This window comes from Mastomys coucha, unplaced genomic scaffold (genome assembly GCF_008632895.1).
Source record: "Mastomys coucha isolate ucsf_1 unplaced genomic scaffold, UCSF_Mcou_1 pScaffold21, whole genome shotgun sequence".
NCBI lineage: Eukaryota > Metazoa > Chordata > Mammalia > Rodentia > Muridae > Mastomys > Mastomys coucha.
The window spans coordinates 69,056,718-69,069,373 of record NW_022196904.1 but is presented as its reverse complement, the minus strand read 5'-3'; the positions used below and the strand labels follow the sequence as shown (position 1 = coordinate 69,069,373).

General features: G+C 48.2%; 1 protein-coding gene across 2 annotated transcripts in view; it reads right to left on the bottom strand.

The window, feature by feature from the left end:
* The window catches only part of Acan (aggrecan), a 64,960-nt gene that overhangs the window by 13,546 nt on the left and 38,758 nt on the right, over positions 1–12,656 (bottom strand). For both annotated transcript variants that reach the window (XM_031384339.1, XM_031384340.1), the window contains exons 7-13: positions 11,504–11,908; positions 10,366–10,540; positions 10,071–10,198; positions 8,585–8,878; positions 5,236–5,451; positions 3,605–4,138; positions 599–3,544 (exon numbers count right to left, since the gene is read on the bottom strand). In XM_031384339.1, the coding sequence (XP_031240199.1) occupies positions 599–3,544; positions 3,605–4,138; positions 5,236–5,451; positions 8,585–8,878; positions 10,071–10,198; positions 10,366–10,540; positions 11,504–11,908 (4,698 nt within the window). The remainder of the gene's footprint in view (positions 1–598; positions 3,545–3,604; positions 4,139–5,235; positions 5,452–8,584; positions 8,879–10,070; positions 10,199–10,365; positions 10,541–11,503; positions 11,909–12,656) is intronic.

Sequence of the window (12,656 nt, the reverse complement as noted above, 5' to 3'; positions counted from 1 at the left end):
CCCCCCCCCCCAATCTAACGCTGCTGGAGCTTGGTGTCTGGGAGAGGTGGAGCTGAGGCACTAGAACAGCACCAGGAAGTCCTGATGGCCTGGGATGGGTTGGGAAGAGAATCAAGAGAGAGCCAAAGTGAGACTCCATAGTTCCTTAAACTGTGCAGGATTTAGCCCCACACAAAATAAATATTTGGACATAAATGATCAGATGTACTCTGTCATCTCACATTTACTTAGGAACAGGTTCGCAAACATAATTTTTATCGCTACCTAAATAGGCACTCTCTCCCTGTGCCAAGCACAGACGTTGACGCCCACGCGGGAGTGTTTGTGGTATCTAACCCCAGGGGAAGAAAGTCACTCATCTTCACAAGGTCATGCTGTGAACAACACCGCATGATGTTCAGTGCTTGCTTTGTTCACACCTATATCCTATTCAGTCTTCTTGGGTACTATTCTCTCATTTCATGGATAAGGCTCAGAGAGATTTGGCGTACTATCTGACACTGTCCAGCTGAGCTTTGAACTTCAAAGTTATCGTGCCTCCAACTGGATTACACTTGCCTACATCCCAAACACATTTAAAGAGAAAATAACCCCATACCTGCATCGGTTGACTCTGTTTCCCCTGACCCTTCTGGAGAAGAGAGGGTCGGGGCGTCTGTCAGGGACATGGTTGTTTCTGCTGTTTGGGTCTCCTCTCCTGAGTAGGAGGGATTTGGGGATTCGGTTTCTTGAAGTGTCTCTGTAGGGTGCTGGGTAGGCTGGGCCCACTCAGACTCTGCGATGGTGGTGCTGATGGCAACGTTCACCTCTGAGGTGTGATCAGACCATTCTCCACTGATTTCAGTCCTGTCTCCAGAAGCCATGGGTGTAGCAGAAGACACACCCGAAGCCCCTGTGTCTATGTCGGAGGTAGTGCTAGTTTCTCCACTCACTTCTGGAGCAGCTGATCCCTCCTCCTTGGTGCCTTCCTGAAAGGTCCTCGGGTTGCTGCTCACCTCTGTGCCTGGGGTTGTCATCTCCAGATCTGCTTCATGGAAGGCAGAGGTGAGTCCATGCAGATCTGGGAACTCAGACAGGTTACTGCTGGCCTCAGGGGCAGCAGACACTCCCACTCCAGCCTCAGGGTAAGCAGATGGGTCACTGCTGGCTTCTGGGACTGATGCTTCTACCCCAGACCCTGGGAAGTTTGTTACAGCTCCACCAAGGTCCCCAGATGCTGAGGCTTCCCCACTGGTCTCAAAGAGCCGGGGAGTATATGTCATAGAAGGACCATGGCCAAGTTCCTGGGAAACAGTTGGTTCAGTCACTCCCTCCACTAACTCTGAAGTGATTAAAGTGACTTCCGGAAGCCCAGAGGCTTCCCCACTGCCAGTTGTGGCAGTTATGGATTCTCCACTTACATCAGTGGTGCTAGAAAAGTCTCCACTAAAATGTGGAGAGCTTGGTGGCTCTGTGCTGGGTTCCATCTGCCCAGACTGCAATGTGCTTATGTCCAAAGACCCAGAAAGGTCTCCAGATATGTCTGGTGTTCCAGAATGGGCACCACTGAATTCCAAAATGCCCGAAGGTCCTTCTCCAGCTTCTTGAGCGGTAGGAGCCTGGGTTATAGATTCCACCAAAGTTCTGTCTACAAGAGACACAGTAGGGAAACCTGAAACAAGTCCACTGCCATCAAATGCTCCCGAGGGTAAGCTGCTCCCAGTCTCAATTCCAGAGAATTCTCCACTGGCCTCAGTTACTCCACTTGGGAGGCCACTGAATTCTGGAGTGGAGGGTGTGAATCCACTGGAATCAATTGCTCCAGAAGATTGTCCACTGGCATCCACTTCCCCAGATGTGCCAGACAGATTCATCTCCCCAGAAGGGAAGCCACTGAGTTCCACAGATCCTAACCCCTCTTCTTCTTTAAATGTGGTAGGGGTCACTTCAACAAAACTGGTGTCCACAAATGTAATGCCAGAAGAATCTCCGCTGCCACTCGTGGTGCCAGAAGCCAGGTCGGGGGTTCCAGGTGCAGTTCCACTGAACACTGGGAACCCTGAGGGCTGCCCACTGAGATCGAAAATCCCAGAGGTTTCTCCACTCACAGATGTTACGCCAGAGGACTGGCCACTGCCAAAGAGAATCCCAGACCCTTCTCCACTGACATCTGGTTGTCCAGAGGACAGTCCACTAAGCTCAGTCACTCCAGATGTCTCAGTGGTGTCAGGAATCCCTGATGGCTGCCCACTAACTTCAGGAATCCCAGATGTTCCCTCACTGATACCAGAAGACCCAAATGGCTGCCCACTAACATCAAAAAATCCAGATGTTTCTCCACTGATATCAGGAGATCCAGATGCTTGGCCACTGAGTTCAGTTCCTGAAGGGAGACCACTAATGTCTGCACTACTGCCCAATTCACTGAGGGGCAGCCCTGATACGTCTCCTTCACCACTGATGCCAATGGTCCCCCTTCCTTCCAGTTCACTGGCAGTGGTGGCTGTGATCACTTCCACTAAGGTACTGTCCACGAGGGAGACAGTTGGGAAGCCAGATGGAAGTCCACTAAAGTCAGGCAGGCCAGAGGATGGGCCACTTCCAATGTCCACTCCAGAATACTCACCACTAAATCCAGAAGGAAAGCCACTTGCGTCTGGAGTTTGACCACTTCCTAGAGTTCCAGAAGGTAGCTTGCCAAAGTCCAGGGCTCCAGAAGCAGACCCTGACAAGTCGTCTTTTCCAGAAGGCAAGCCACCAAGGTCCTCAACTCCAGAAGCTGAGGTCTCCAGGCCTTCTTTTCCAGAAGGAAATCCACTGAGGTCATCCCCTACCCCAGAAACAGAGGTCTCTGTGTCCCCTCTTCCAGAAGGAAACCCAGTAATATCTACTCCTGAAGCAGATGACTCTAGACTGTCTCTAGTAGAAAGGCCAAGATCTTCCACTCCAGAGGCAGAAGTTTCTAGACCCTCTCCTCCAGAAGGAATCCCACTAACATATCCCCCAGAGGCAGAAGTGTCTAGACCTTCTGCTTCCGTAGGGAACACACTAATGTCCTCTGTTCCAGAGGCAGAAGTGTCTAGACCTTCTGCTTCCGTAGGGAACACACTAATGTCCTCTGTTCCAGAGGCAGAAGTCTCTAGACCTTCTCTTCCAGAAGGAAGTCCACTGACATCCTCTACTCCAGAGGCAGAAGTTTCTAGACTTTCTCTTCCAGTAGGAAGCACAGTGATGTCCTCTATTCCAGAGGCAGAAGTCTCTAGACCTCCTCTTTCAGTAGGAAGCTGGGTGACACCCTCTGCACCTGAAGCAGATGTTTCTAGACTTTCTCCCCCCGAGGGAAGTCCACTCAAGTCTCCCACTCCAGAAGCAGAAGTTTCTAGACTCTCTCCTCCAGTTGGAAGTACACTGATGTCCTCTATTCCAGAGGTAGATGTTTCTGAACCTTCTTCTCCAGAAGGAAGTCCACTGAGGTCCTCTACTCCAGAGGCAGAAGTTTCTAGACCTTCTCTTCCAGTAGGAATTCCACTGACATCCTCTACTCCAGAGGTAGAAGTTTCTAGACCTTCTTTTCCAGTAGGAATTCCACTGACATCCTCTACTCCAGAGGTAGAAGTGTCTAGACCGTCTCCTCCAGAAGGAAGCCCGCTGACTTCCTCTGCCCCAGAAGCAGAAGTTTCTGTAATTTCCCCTCCTGAAGGCAGCCCACTAAGGTCTCCTGTTCCAGAGGCAGAGCCTTCGGGACTCTCACCTCCAGAGGGCAGCCTGCCAACTGTGGGAATGCGGGACCAGGGGACTTCTCCATCTCCTGAGGCAGACCCACTCTCTACAGGCAGGCCTGAGCTCACTGTGGGACTGAGGCCACTGGAGTCAAGGTCACCTGAGGGAAGACCACTTTCAATGCCTCCTGATGGCTGCCCACTGGAGTCAAGGTGTCCTGAAGCGTCTCCGCTGCCTGTGAAGTCACCACTGAGGTCAGGTGCCCCGGATGCCTCCCCTGAGCCTGGCAGCTCTGTCGTGCTTGGCACTGCAAGTGAAGGTGTGTATGGCTCCTCTGAGGCAGAAGGAACTTCTGAGCCAGAGGGCTCTTCCGAGGCAGAGGGACTTTCTGTATGTTCCTCTGCTGCTGGGACGGTGGGAAGCCATGTGGGAGGGATCCCTGCAGGCAAGAAGGAGGCCAAGGTGAAGTGTGGAATCACGAACTCTGCTCCATTTCAAAGTCATAGCCATACATAGACCTGAACACCCTCCCTTTCACAGAAAATGTCTTTTAAGAGCTTGGGAACATGTCAGATAATCGCTGAGGGGTATGCTTTAAGTGTTATGACAAAGGAGGTCAAAAGGAGAGAGAGGAACGAAGGAGAAAGAGATAGAAGGAGAAAGGAAGAAAGGGAAGAAAATTAAAGGAAGAAGAATGGCCTGGGAAGCCCCCTTTATACCCTCAGGGACACAGGCTACATGAACTGTGCTTTGTGGGACTGCAAGGGCTGATATCTATGTTGCCCACTGGAAGTAGGGGGGCACCCCTGAAAAAACCAAGTTCCCCCTACAAGTGCTTCCATATCCAAGAGATACAAGTGTCTCTTGTATCCAGCTCATGGATTTCATATGTGGGCTACTAGGGTCTTGGTCCACAAGCAAATTCCAAGCTCCTAACAGCCCAATGTTGGTAGAGAAGCTGGCTGTCTGGCTTAGAGACTGTTTCCACAAGCCCTCCTGGTGATGCTGGAGCAGCAGAGCCCATCTCAGGTCAGCAGGGCCACACAGTGCTATTTATAAAGACACCTTGGTTTTCAGGCTGAGGTCCCTGTTACATAGGACCTGAAAAATAGAGCAAGTCAAAGATCCCACCATGGGGTTGGGGATTTAGCTCAGTGGTGGAGTGCTTGCCTAGCAAGTGCAAGGCCCGGGGCTCAGTCATCAGCTCTGAAAACAAAACAAAACAAACCCACAAAACACACACACACACACACACACACACACACACACACACACAAACCATCCCACCATTTGTAACACGATTATATCCTCTTGCCTTGTTTTTGTTGGTATTTTCAATACAACTTATATCTGGGTTTGGTGGTGCAGAGGCTGAGGCAGGAGGATTCCAAGTTCAAGACATGTCTGGGCTATCTAGTGAGTTCAAGTCCCACCTTCCCCAGACTCCCACCCTCACCTGGGCATTCCATAGGAGGCAGGAGTGTGGGATTAGGGCATGTGGCTTCAAGGCATGCCCCACAGCCCAGCTATACCCACCTGGCAGTGGGGATGTGCCCACTGGAGTGTAGGCTGGCTCCCACTCAGTCTGTTTTTCTGGCTCAATGGTGAAATATGGCACTTCTGTTGTCTCTGGCTCCAAGGGGACAGCATCCACACCAGGCCCCACCCGAGTGACGATCCAGTCCTCTATGTCAGAGGGCGATGTGGGTATGCTACCTCCTTCTTTTCCTGGAGAGGGCGCCACTGACACACCTGTGGAAGATGTGGGAGGTGAGGCTCCGCCTTTTGACCGGAATCCACTCTGCCTTGTCCTTCAGGGACAGAGAAGCAAGGGGACCCTGAGGTACACCTGGCCTGTACAAGAACCTTGCTGGCCCACCCAAATCTCTAAGTCATTGAGGCAGCTGTTTGGCATTTGTATTTACTGGATAATGGCACCATGTACCCTCTACCTCAGCAGCTTAGGACAGAGTGCTCTGGGGTATCCTTTCCCCACAGTCTATCATAGATGCTGGACCTAAAACCTTTATGCTTATACATATATTTTACCTTAACAGAGAAGAGACTCCATCTAACAGGTGGTGACTTGTTACTGTGACTTGCCCAAGGCCAATGGCTTAGCAGTACGGGGGTGACCAGGCAGTGGTGGCACACACTTTTAATCCCAGCACTTGGGAGACAGAGGCAGGCAGTTTTCTGAGTTCCAGGCCAGCCTGGTCTACAAAGGGAGTTCCAGGACTGTCTTGAAAAACAAACAAACAAAAAAACCCAACCAAACAAACAAAAAAAAGGAACCGGGGCAAATCTTTCAGTTCAAGGTCCATCATGATCCTGTTTACCTTGAAGTAGAGCTAGGTTCTGAGTGTCGGTTCCCTAAACAGGAGGCTCATCTTTTTTTTTTTTTTCCGTTTTTTTGAGACAATGTTTCTCTGTATAGCCCTGGCTGTCCTGGAACTCACTCTATAGACCAGGCTGGCCTCAAATTCAGAGATCCACCTGTCTCTGCCTCCCAAGTGCTGGGATTAAAGGCGTGCGCCACCACTGCCCAGCCAGGAGGCTGATCTTTAGATTCCACACAACTATCATAGCATTTGCAGTGGGCAGGGTGAAGGCATAGACTAGGGATAATTTCTGATTTGGAGGAGGCCAGCAACCTAGAGGAGGTCAAGAAGGAACCAGATTTCTCTACAGAGCAATAAAAGGTTTAAAGCCTGGCATGGTGGCACACTCCTTTAATGTCAGCACTTGGGAGACAGAGGCAGGCAGATCTCCATGAGTTCGAAGCCAGCCTGTTCTACATAACAAGTTCTAGGACTGCCAGGGCTACATAATGAGACTTGTCTTAAAACAAACAAATAATAATGATGATGATGATGATGATGATAATGATAATAATAATAATAATATGAGATTTGAGTTTATTGAAGGTCTTCAGTGGGTGGTGGAAGTTATGGTTAGACATTTACTAGGAGGTGCACCGGTTTAACCTCTAATGCCCACCGTAATGACCTAGTCTGGGACAAGGGCATCAGTAACTCCCCTGGGAGGGGATTGGCCCTCTTAAATGAACTTTTAGGCTTTAATTAATTTATTCATTTTTGAAATAGTATGTTTCTATTCAGTACAAGCTACCCTCTAAGTTGTGGCAATCCTGAAGGTTTAAGGAGATGTTGTGTTTCATTTTAGCATGTTTTGTCTTATTGGTCATTTTGCTTCTTTGCTTTGACTTTTATTTTAGCAGTGTTTTATTGTTTGTTCATTTATTTTTTATTTTATTTTGATGTGCATTGGTGTTTTGTCTATAAGTACATCTGAGTGAGGGAGTTGGATACCCTGAAATTGGAGTTACAGACAGTTGGGAGTTGCGTTGTGGGTGCTGGGAATTGAACCCTGGTCCTCTGGAAGAGCAAGCAGCCACTGCGCTTAACCACTGAGCAATCTCTCCAGCCCTATTGTTCTTATTGTTTCATTCATTCCTTTTTTTTTTTAAAGGTGAGAGAACAAACATAAAGTCAGGTGGGTAGGGAGGTGGGGAGGACCTGGGAGGAGAAAAACATGATCAAAATAAATTATAATAATTTTTAATTAAAAAACAAAGGCAGGCAATCGAAAGAGGTAATGCATAGTGAAATATGATGCTTTGTATGTTAATTTTAAGTTTTTAATTAAAATTAAAATGTTAAAATTATACACATTAAAAAAAATAAGGCTCCCTCACCGCCAGGTACAGTGTCATATCACATGCCTATAATCGGAACACTAAGAGTGAAGGCAGGAGGATCAGAAGTTCGAGGCCAGCCTTGGCTACATGAGCCTCTCCCAAAATACAAAGTGAAAAGGCATCCCTCTAAGATAGAGAAACTTGGAGACCTTTAGTTAAAAGCAATCCTCAGGCCTGGCAAGATGGCTCAGTGGCTAAGTGTGTTTATTCCTTTCACAGAGGAGCTGAGTTTGAATCTCACAACTGCCTGAACTTCACCTCCTTGGGTGTCTGATGCCTGTGGCTTCCAAGGGCACCTGCACTCACATGCACATATGCCGTACACATAATTAAAAATGGTAAAAAAAATAAATCTTAAAAAATTAAAATAATCCCGGATTTACAAGAAGTTGTCCGGACACTCAGTTTGATGTGTTATGTGGAAGCTATAGTTCACAGTAGTCTACAGTCTCCATTCTGGTGGGTGCACTGTTACCATATATGGACATTGTGAGAATTGAACCAATCAGAGCCTAGTGTGTTGCTCTCAATTGTCTAACTGGTAAGGCCAGTTAGGGGTACTGCCTGCACAGTGTGGGTCAATTAAGCATGAAGCTGGCTGGTGCTTGACAAGGGACAGCAGAATTATTTGATCACACCTATTACAAAGATATTTACAAGTACAAGAGAACTGATAAGAAGATACAAGTGGGGGGGGAGGGGAGGGAACAGGTTTTTGTTTTGTTTTGTTTTTGTTTTTTTGGCTTTTCGAGACAGGGTTTCTCTGTGTAGCCCTGGCTGTCCTGGAACTCACTCTGTAGACCAGGCTGGCCTCGAACTCAGAAATCTGCCTGCCTCTGCCTCCCAAGTGCTGGGATTAAAGGCATGAAGGCGTGTGCCACCATTGCCCAGCCAGGGTTTTTTTGTTTGTTTGTTTTGTTTTCTGGATGGGAAACCGGGAAAGGATATATCATTTGAAATGTAAATAAAGAAAATATCTAATAATTTAAAAAAAAGAAGATACAAATAAAACAGTATATAACATTACACATAAACACATACAGAGTGTTTTATGTACACTATCCCAGTTAATTTTGTATGTAACTTCCTTTGAAGTAGGAACCATTTGTCACTGTTTATAGAGGAAGCTGTAAGGGGTCCTCCCAGATTTGGTGACTACAGTACCTCGGAAGCAGAAGGCATGGTGCTTGGATAGTGGGTCAGGGAGGCCGGTCTGGTTGGGATAGAGGTAGACAGTTCTCACGCCTGGTTTGTCCCCACCACAGGCAGGCCGAGGGGTGACGATGGGGTATCGGAGGGTGCCATCTGCCAGCCAGCCAGCATAGCACTTGTCCAGGCCCTGGCTCCAGGCGGCATAGAGCTGGCCAGTGGAGGCCAGGGTAGCATTGTGAGCTGCACAGAAGGCCTGCGCTTCCTGGAAGGTGAACTGCTCGAGACGTGTGGCGAAGAACACTTCCCCTGGGGACAGAGGCAGTGGTTGGTGTGATGATTCATGTGTGTCATAGTCCTGTTCCCCCTGCTCTGATGGAGAGCTACTGACACCTCCACCCTGCTCACCAGGGCTGTTCATATCCACCATATAGGAGTATGTGGCAATACTCCTACAGGCCCCAGCCTTACTCAGTCACCCTCTGCAGCCCCAAGGCCTTAGATCTTTTGGGATCCTGGGCCATAGAGACCAGCTTCTCCACTTTGTACGGAGTAGGAATTTCCTGGGACTTGGAAATTACTTACTAAAAAAGACAGTGTCATAGTTGAGCTGGGCTGAGCTAGCCCATTTATGAGGAATTATCTCCTACCCCCGAAGCCCCCTTTTTAAGGTTCTCCATTCACACATGACTAACAGTGATGGTTCAGCTGGCAACCGCAATTCCCCAAGCACTCTTAGCTTCCTGCTCTTTCATGGAGCTCAGTGACTACTGTGGACCCGATTTCCATTCCTTTGGGTTCCAGCACCCACATATTACCCAGGGCCATATCTGGATTAGGGAGATGAAAGCTCATATCTACCCAGTGGTTTTTTTTTTTTTTTTTTTTTTTTTTTTTTGTGCCAGGCACTTTTTAAATGTGTCTCAACTAATACTCAGAAGATCTTCTAATGTGAGTATTAAGCAGACATGTTTTATAGATGGGGAAACCGAGGCTTGCAGAGGTTACACGAGTGGCCATGCTTAAACTTTTCCAGAACACTGGCATTTTCCAGTTTGGGCTCATTGGAAAGGCAGTTTGATGATGTTCATGGCAATTAAAAGAAATGAGACAAAACATGTCTGTGTTGAATAAGCTTGGGCAATGCTGAGTTGCAAAGAGTTAAAGAGGTTTTAAGCTGCAGGACTTCTCAGGGCCTTTGACTTGTTCATGGCCACTGGGAGAAGATGCCTAACATTTATTGATAATAAATTGATCAATTTAGCCACTGAACTCATGGCTTTCTGAAGAACCAGTGTCACACTGCAACACAAGGGGGAAATCATATGAGTCTTTGGTGGAGAGAAGATGCTTGAATTGAAAGAGGTGAGGGGTGGGTCTGCTTTCTGCCTGGAAAGCTGTGTAGGCCAGGGTAAGTGGTGACAATTCTATCCCTCCTTTCTGTGACTCTCCCTTAGTCCCTGCTGTTCTGGGGATGAGGATGCAGTAACATGGCCTGTACCCTCAAGCTTGTCCACGTAGCAGTAGACATCATAGGTTTCTGATGATGGGCGCACGCCGTAGGTCCTGACTCCCGGACTGCTGTCTTTATCACCCACACATGGAGTCCGTGGGCTCACAATGGGGTATCTGTGAAAGAGTATGGGAAGAGGGGGGTGAGGGGCTGTCCTAGAGGTAGGAAAGCCGTATCTTACCCCTTACTAGTACACAAAGTGCTGGGTACCCCCCCATCCTGGGTGTTGTGTCAGGCTGGGGGCTTCTTGGTTGGAGCTGGAAATGGCAGGACTGTCTTTTACCTGACGGTCTGGTCCTGCAACCAGCCAGCATCACACTGCTCATAGCCTGCCTCATAGGCAGCCTGGAGCTGCTCAGGAGAGGCAATGACTGCCCCGGTGTGCATGCAGGCCTGCTGTGCCTCCTCAAATGTCAGAGAATATCTGGTGGAGCCTGGGCGGTAGTGGAATACAACTCCTGGTGGGGAGAGGAGAGTGAAGAAATAAACAGAGGTAAAATGGATGCTCATGCCATTTGTTCTAAGCTTAGCTCCTTTGTTTATATATAATAGATCTGGGCAATTCCACCTGAGGTTCTACTTGGTGATATCATGAGAGTGATGGCAGATGACAGTGCCATCCCAGGTGAGGATACCATCAAGATCCTATACCAGAGTATAGATTTGCATTCAGGGATCAGCTGGGCTCCTTGCTGAGTGACATCCCCATCTGAGTATAGGGAACATCACCTACCTAACCTAAGAGCTGCAAGTGTTTTCTAGAGAGAACCAGATAACCGTATCAGGCTTTTCTTCTTTTCCTTCTCCTTCTTCTTCTTGTTGAGATAGAATCTTGGTATATAAACCAGTCTGGCCTTGAACTCAAAACTCTCTTGTCTCACCTTCCCATTCAGGGATGCAGCTGCGTAGCATCACACCTGGTCTCTAGACCAGGCTTTGTGGGACATGTGATTCCATTCAAGTGCTTAAGTCAGCCGCAACTGTACTAAATTAGTCACAAAGTCGTAAACAAGTAGATATGGCTTTGATCCAATCTATTAGTGGGCACTGAAATTCTAACATAGTTTCATTACATAATTTTCATGTATCACAAAACACCTTTCTACTTTTAACTCCTCCCCTTCCTCAGTTATTTAGGACTGTGAAGCACTGTCAGGTCACCGCTCTCTCAGGACAGCTGCACTTAGCCTGCTCACTAAACTTGGTTGATTTTCTATCCTGGTGGGAGGACAAGGCCAGGCAAGGCCATGGGGTCACGAGAGCAATGGTTTTCAAGTGGGTCTATTTTGTGGTGAACCATGTGGTACTTTCATCTGCTTTCATATATCCGCTGTTTCCACGGGTGACTTCACTTGAGGTTAAAGATTTGTGACCAAAGAGTGGACATAATTGCCCTGCCTGTTCCCCAGGACTGTACTCACCCCCTGGCAAGCGGGGTTGACCAGGGACTTCAGCTGCACCTGGAGAGATGGTCACTCGAACCACCAGGTCCTCACTGGCAAAGGCAGTGACAGAGTCCGGCCCACGTGTGGCTTCCTCGGGAAAGCCCCAGGGCCTGGTGGTTTCTTCAGTTCTCTCCTCACCCTCTGGGAAGGCTGTGCTCCCCACTTCAGGGGCAAATGTGAAGGCCTCCCCAGGCTCTGAGATAGTCGGGGACAGGTCAAAGATGGGCTTCGCAGTGAGGATCACATTGCCCAGGGCTTCTCCCTCCGTGATATTACGGGGCAGGGGCAGCTCCAGGTCTGGCCAGGTCACCGTCTGGATGGTGATGTCGTCTTCACCACCGACCCCGAAGAAGTTTTCTGGGATGTCTACAAAGTCTTCACCTGGGACGAGAAGCAATGGCAGGCTTTAGTGTTTAGCTCAGGGCTATTTTGAGGGGATGAGAGCTGAATGTGCCCCATTTCCATCTATTTGGCTGGAGCCAGGCACCTGGCCCTGCCCACCACTAGGGACTCAGGTATCACTGAGTTCTGTGGCTCTTCCTTTCCCTTGGGATGGTTCCAAACTTCCTGCAGATGCCAAACTCGGAGAATGCTAGAGTCCCTTATATAACTGGGCCACTGCTGGAATTTTATGTCATTTTTTTTTTGGTTGCTTATAATTCCTCATAGATTGTATGCACCATTTCCATAGCTGTTACAGTGTATTGTTTGTGTAATGATGGCAAGACAAAGACAAATTCTGCACCTATTCAATATAGATGCAATTAAATTATTAATAGGAGTCTGAGGATGGCTGAATTTGTAGAAGCAATGGTCTACTGGTATATTGATCAGCTAGCTCACTGTTTATCAAATAAAGTCAGTTCCTATTTCTGCCTCCCAACCAGCCGCTACTTTGCCTGCTCTGTGTCCAATGGGACAATGTCAGTTGGTGAGGAAGGGGAAGCCCGAATCTTGCAGAGGTGCTTTATGTAATTGATGCAGGCATTGTTGGAGAACTGCCTGTCCTGGACAAATGAGGAACTGACAGACATAAGGTAGTTATAAATAAAGAGAATATTCATGAGGGTGATACTTCCAACGAGTGGTCAGATAATCAAGAGAGAGAGAGAGAGAGAGAGAGAGAGAG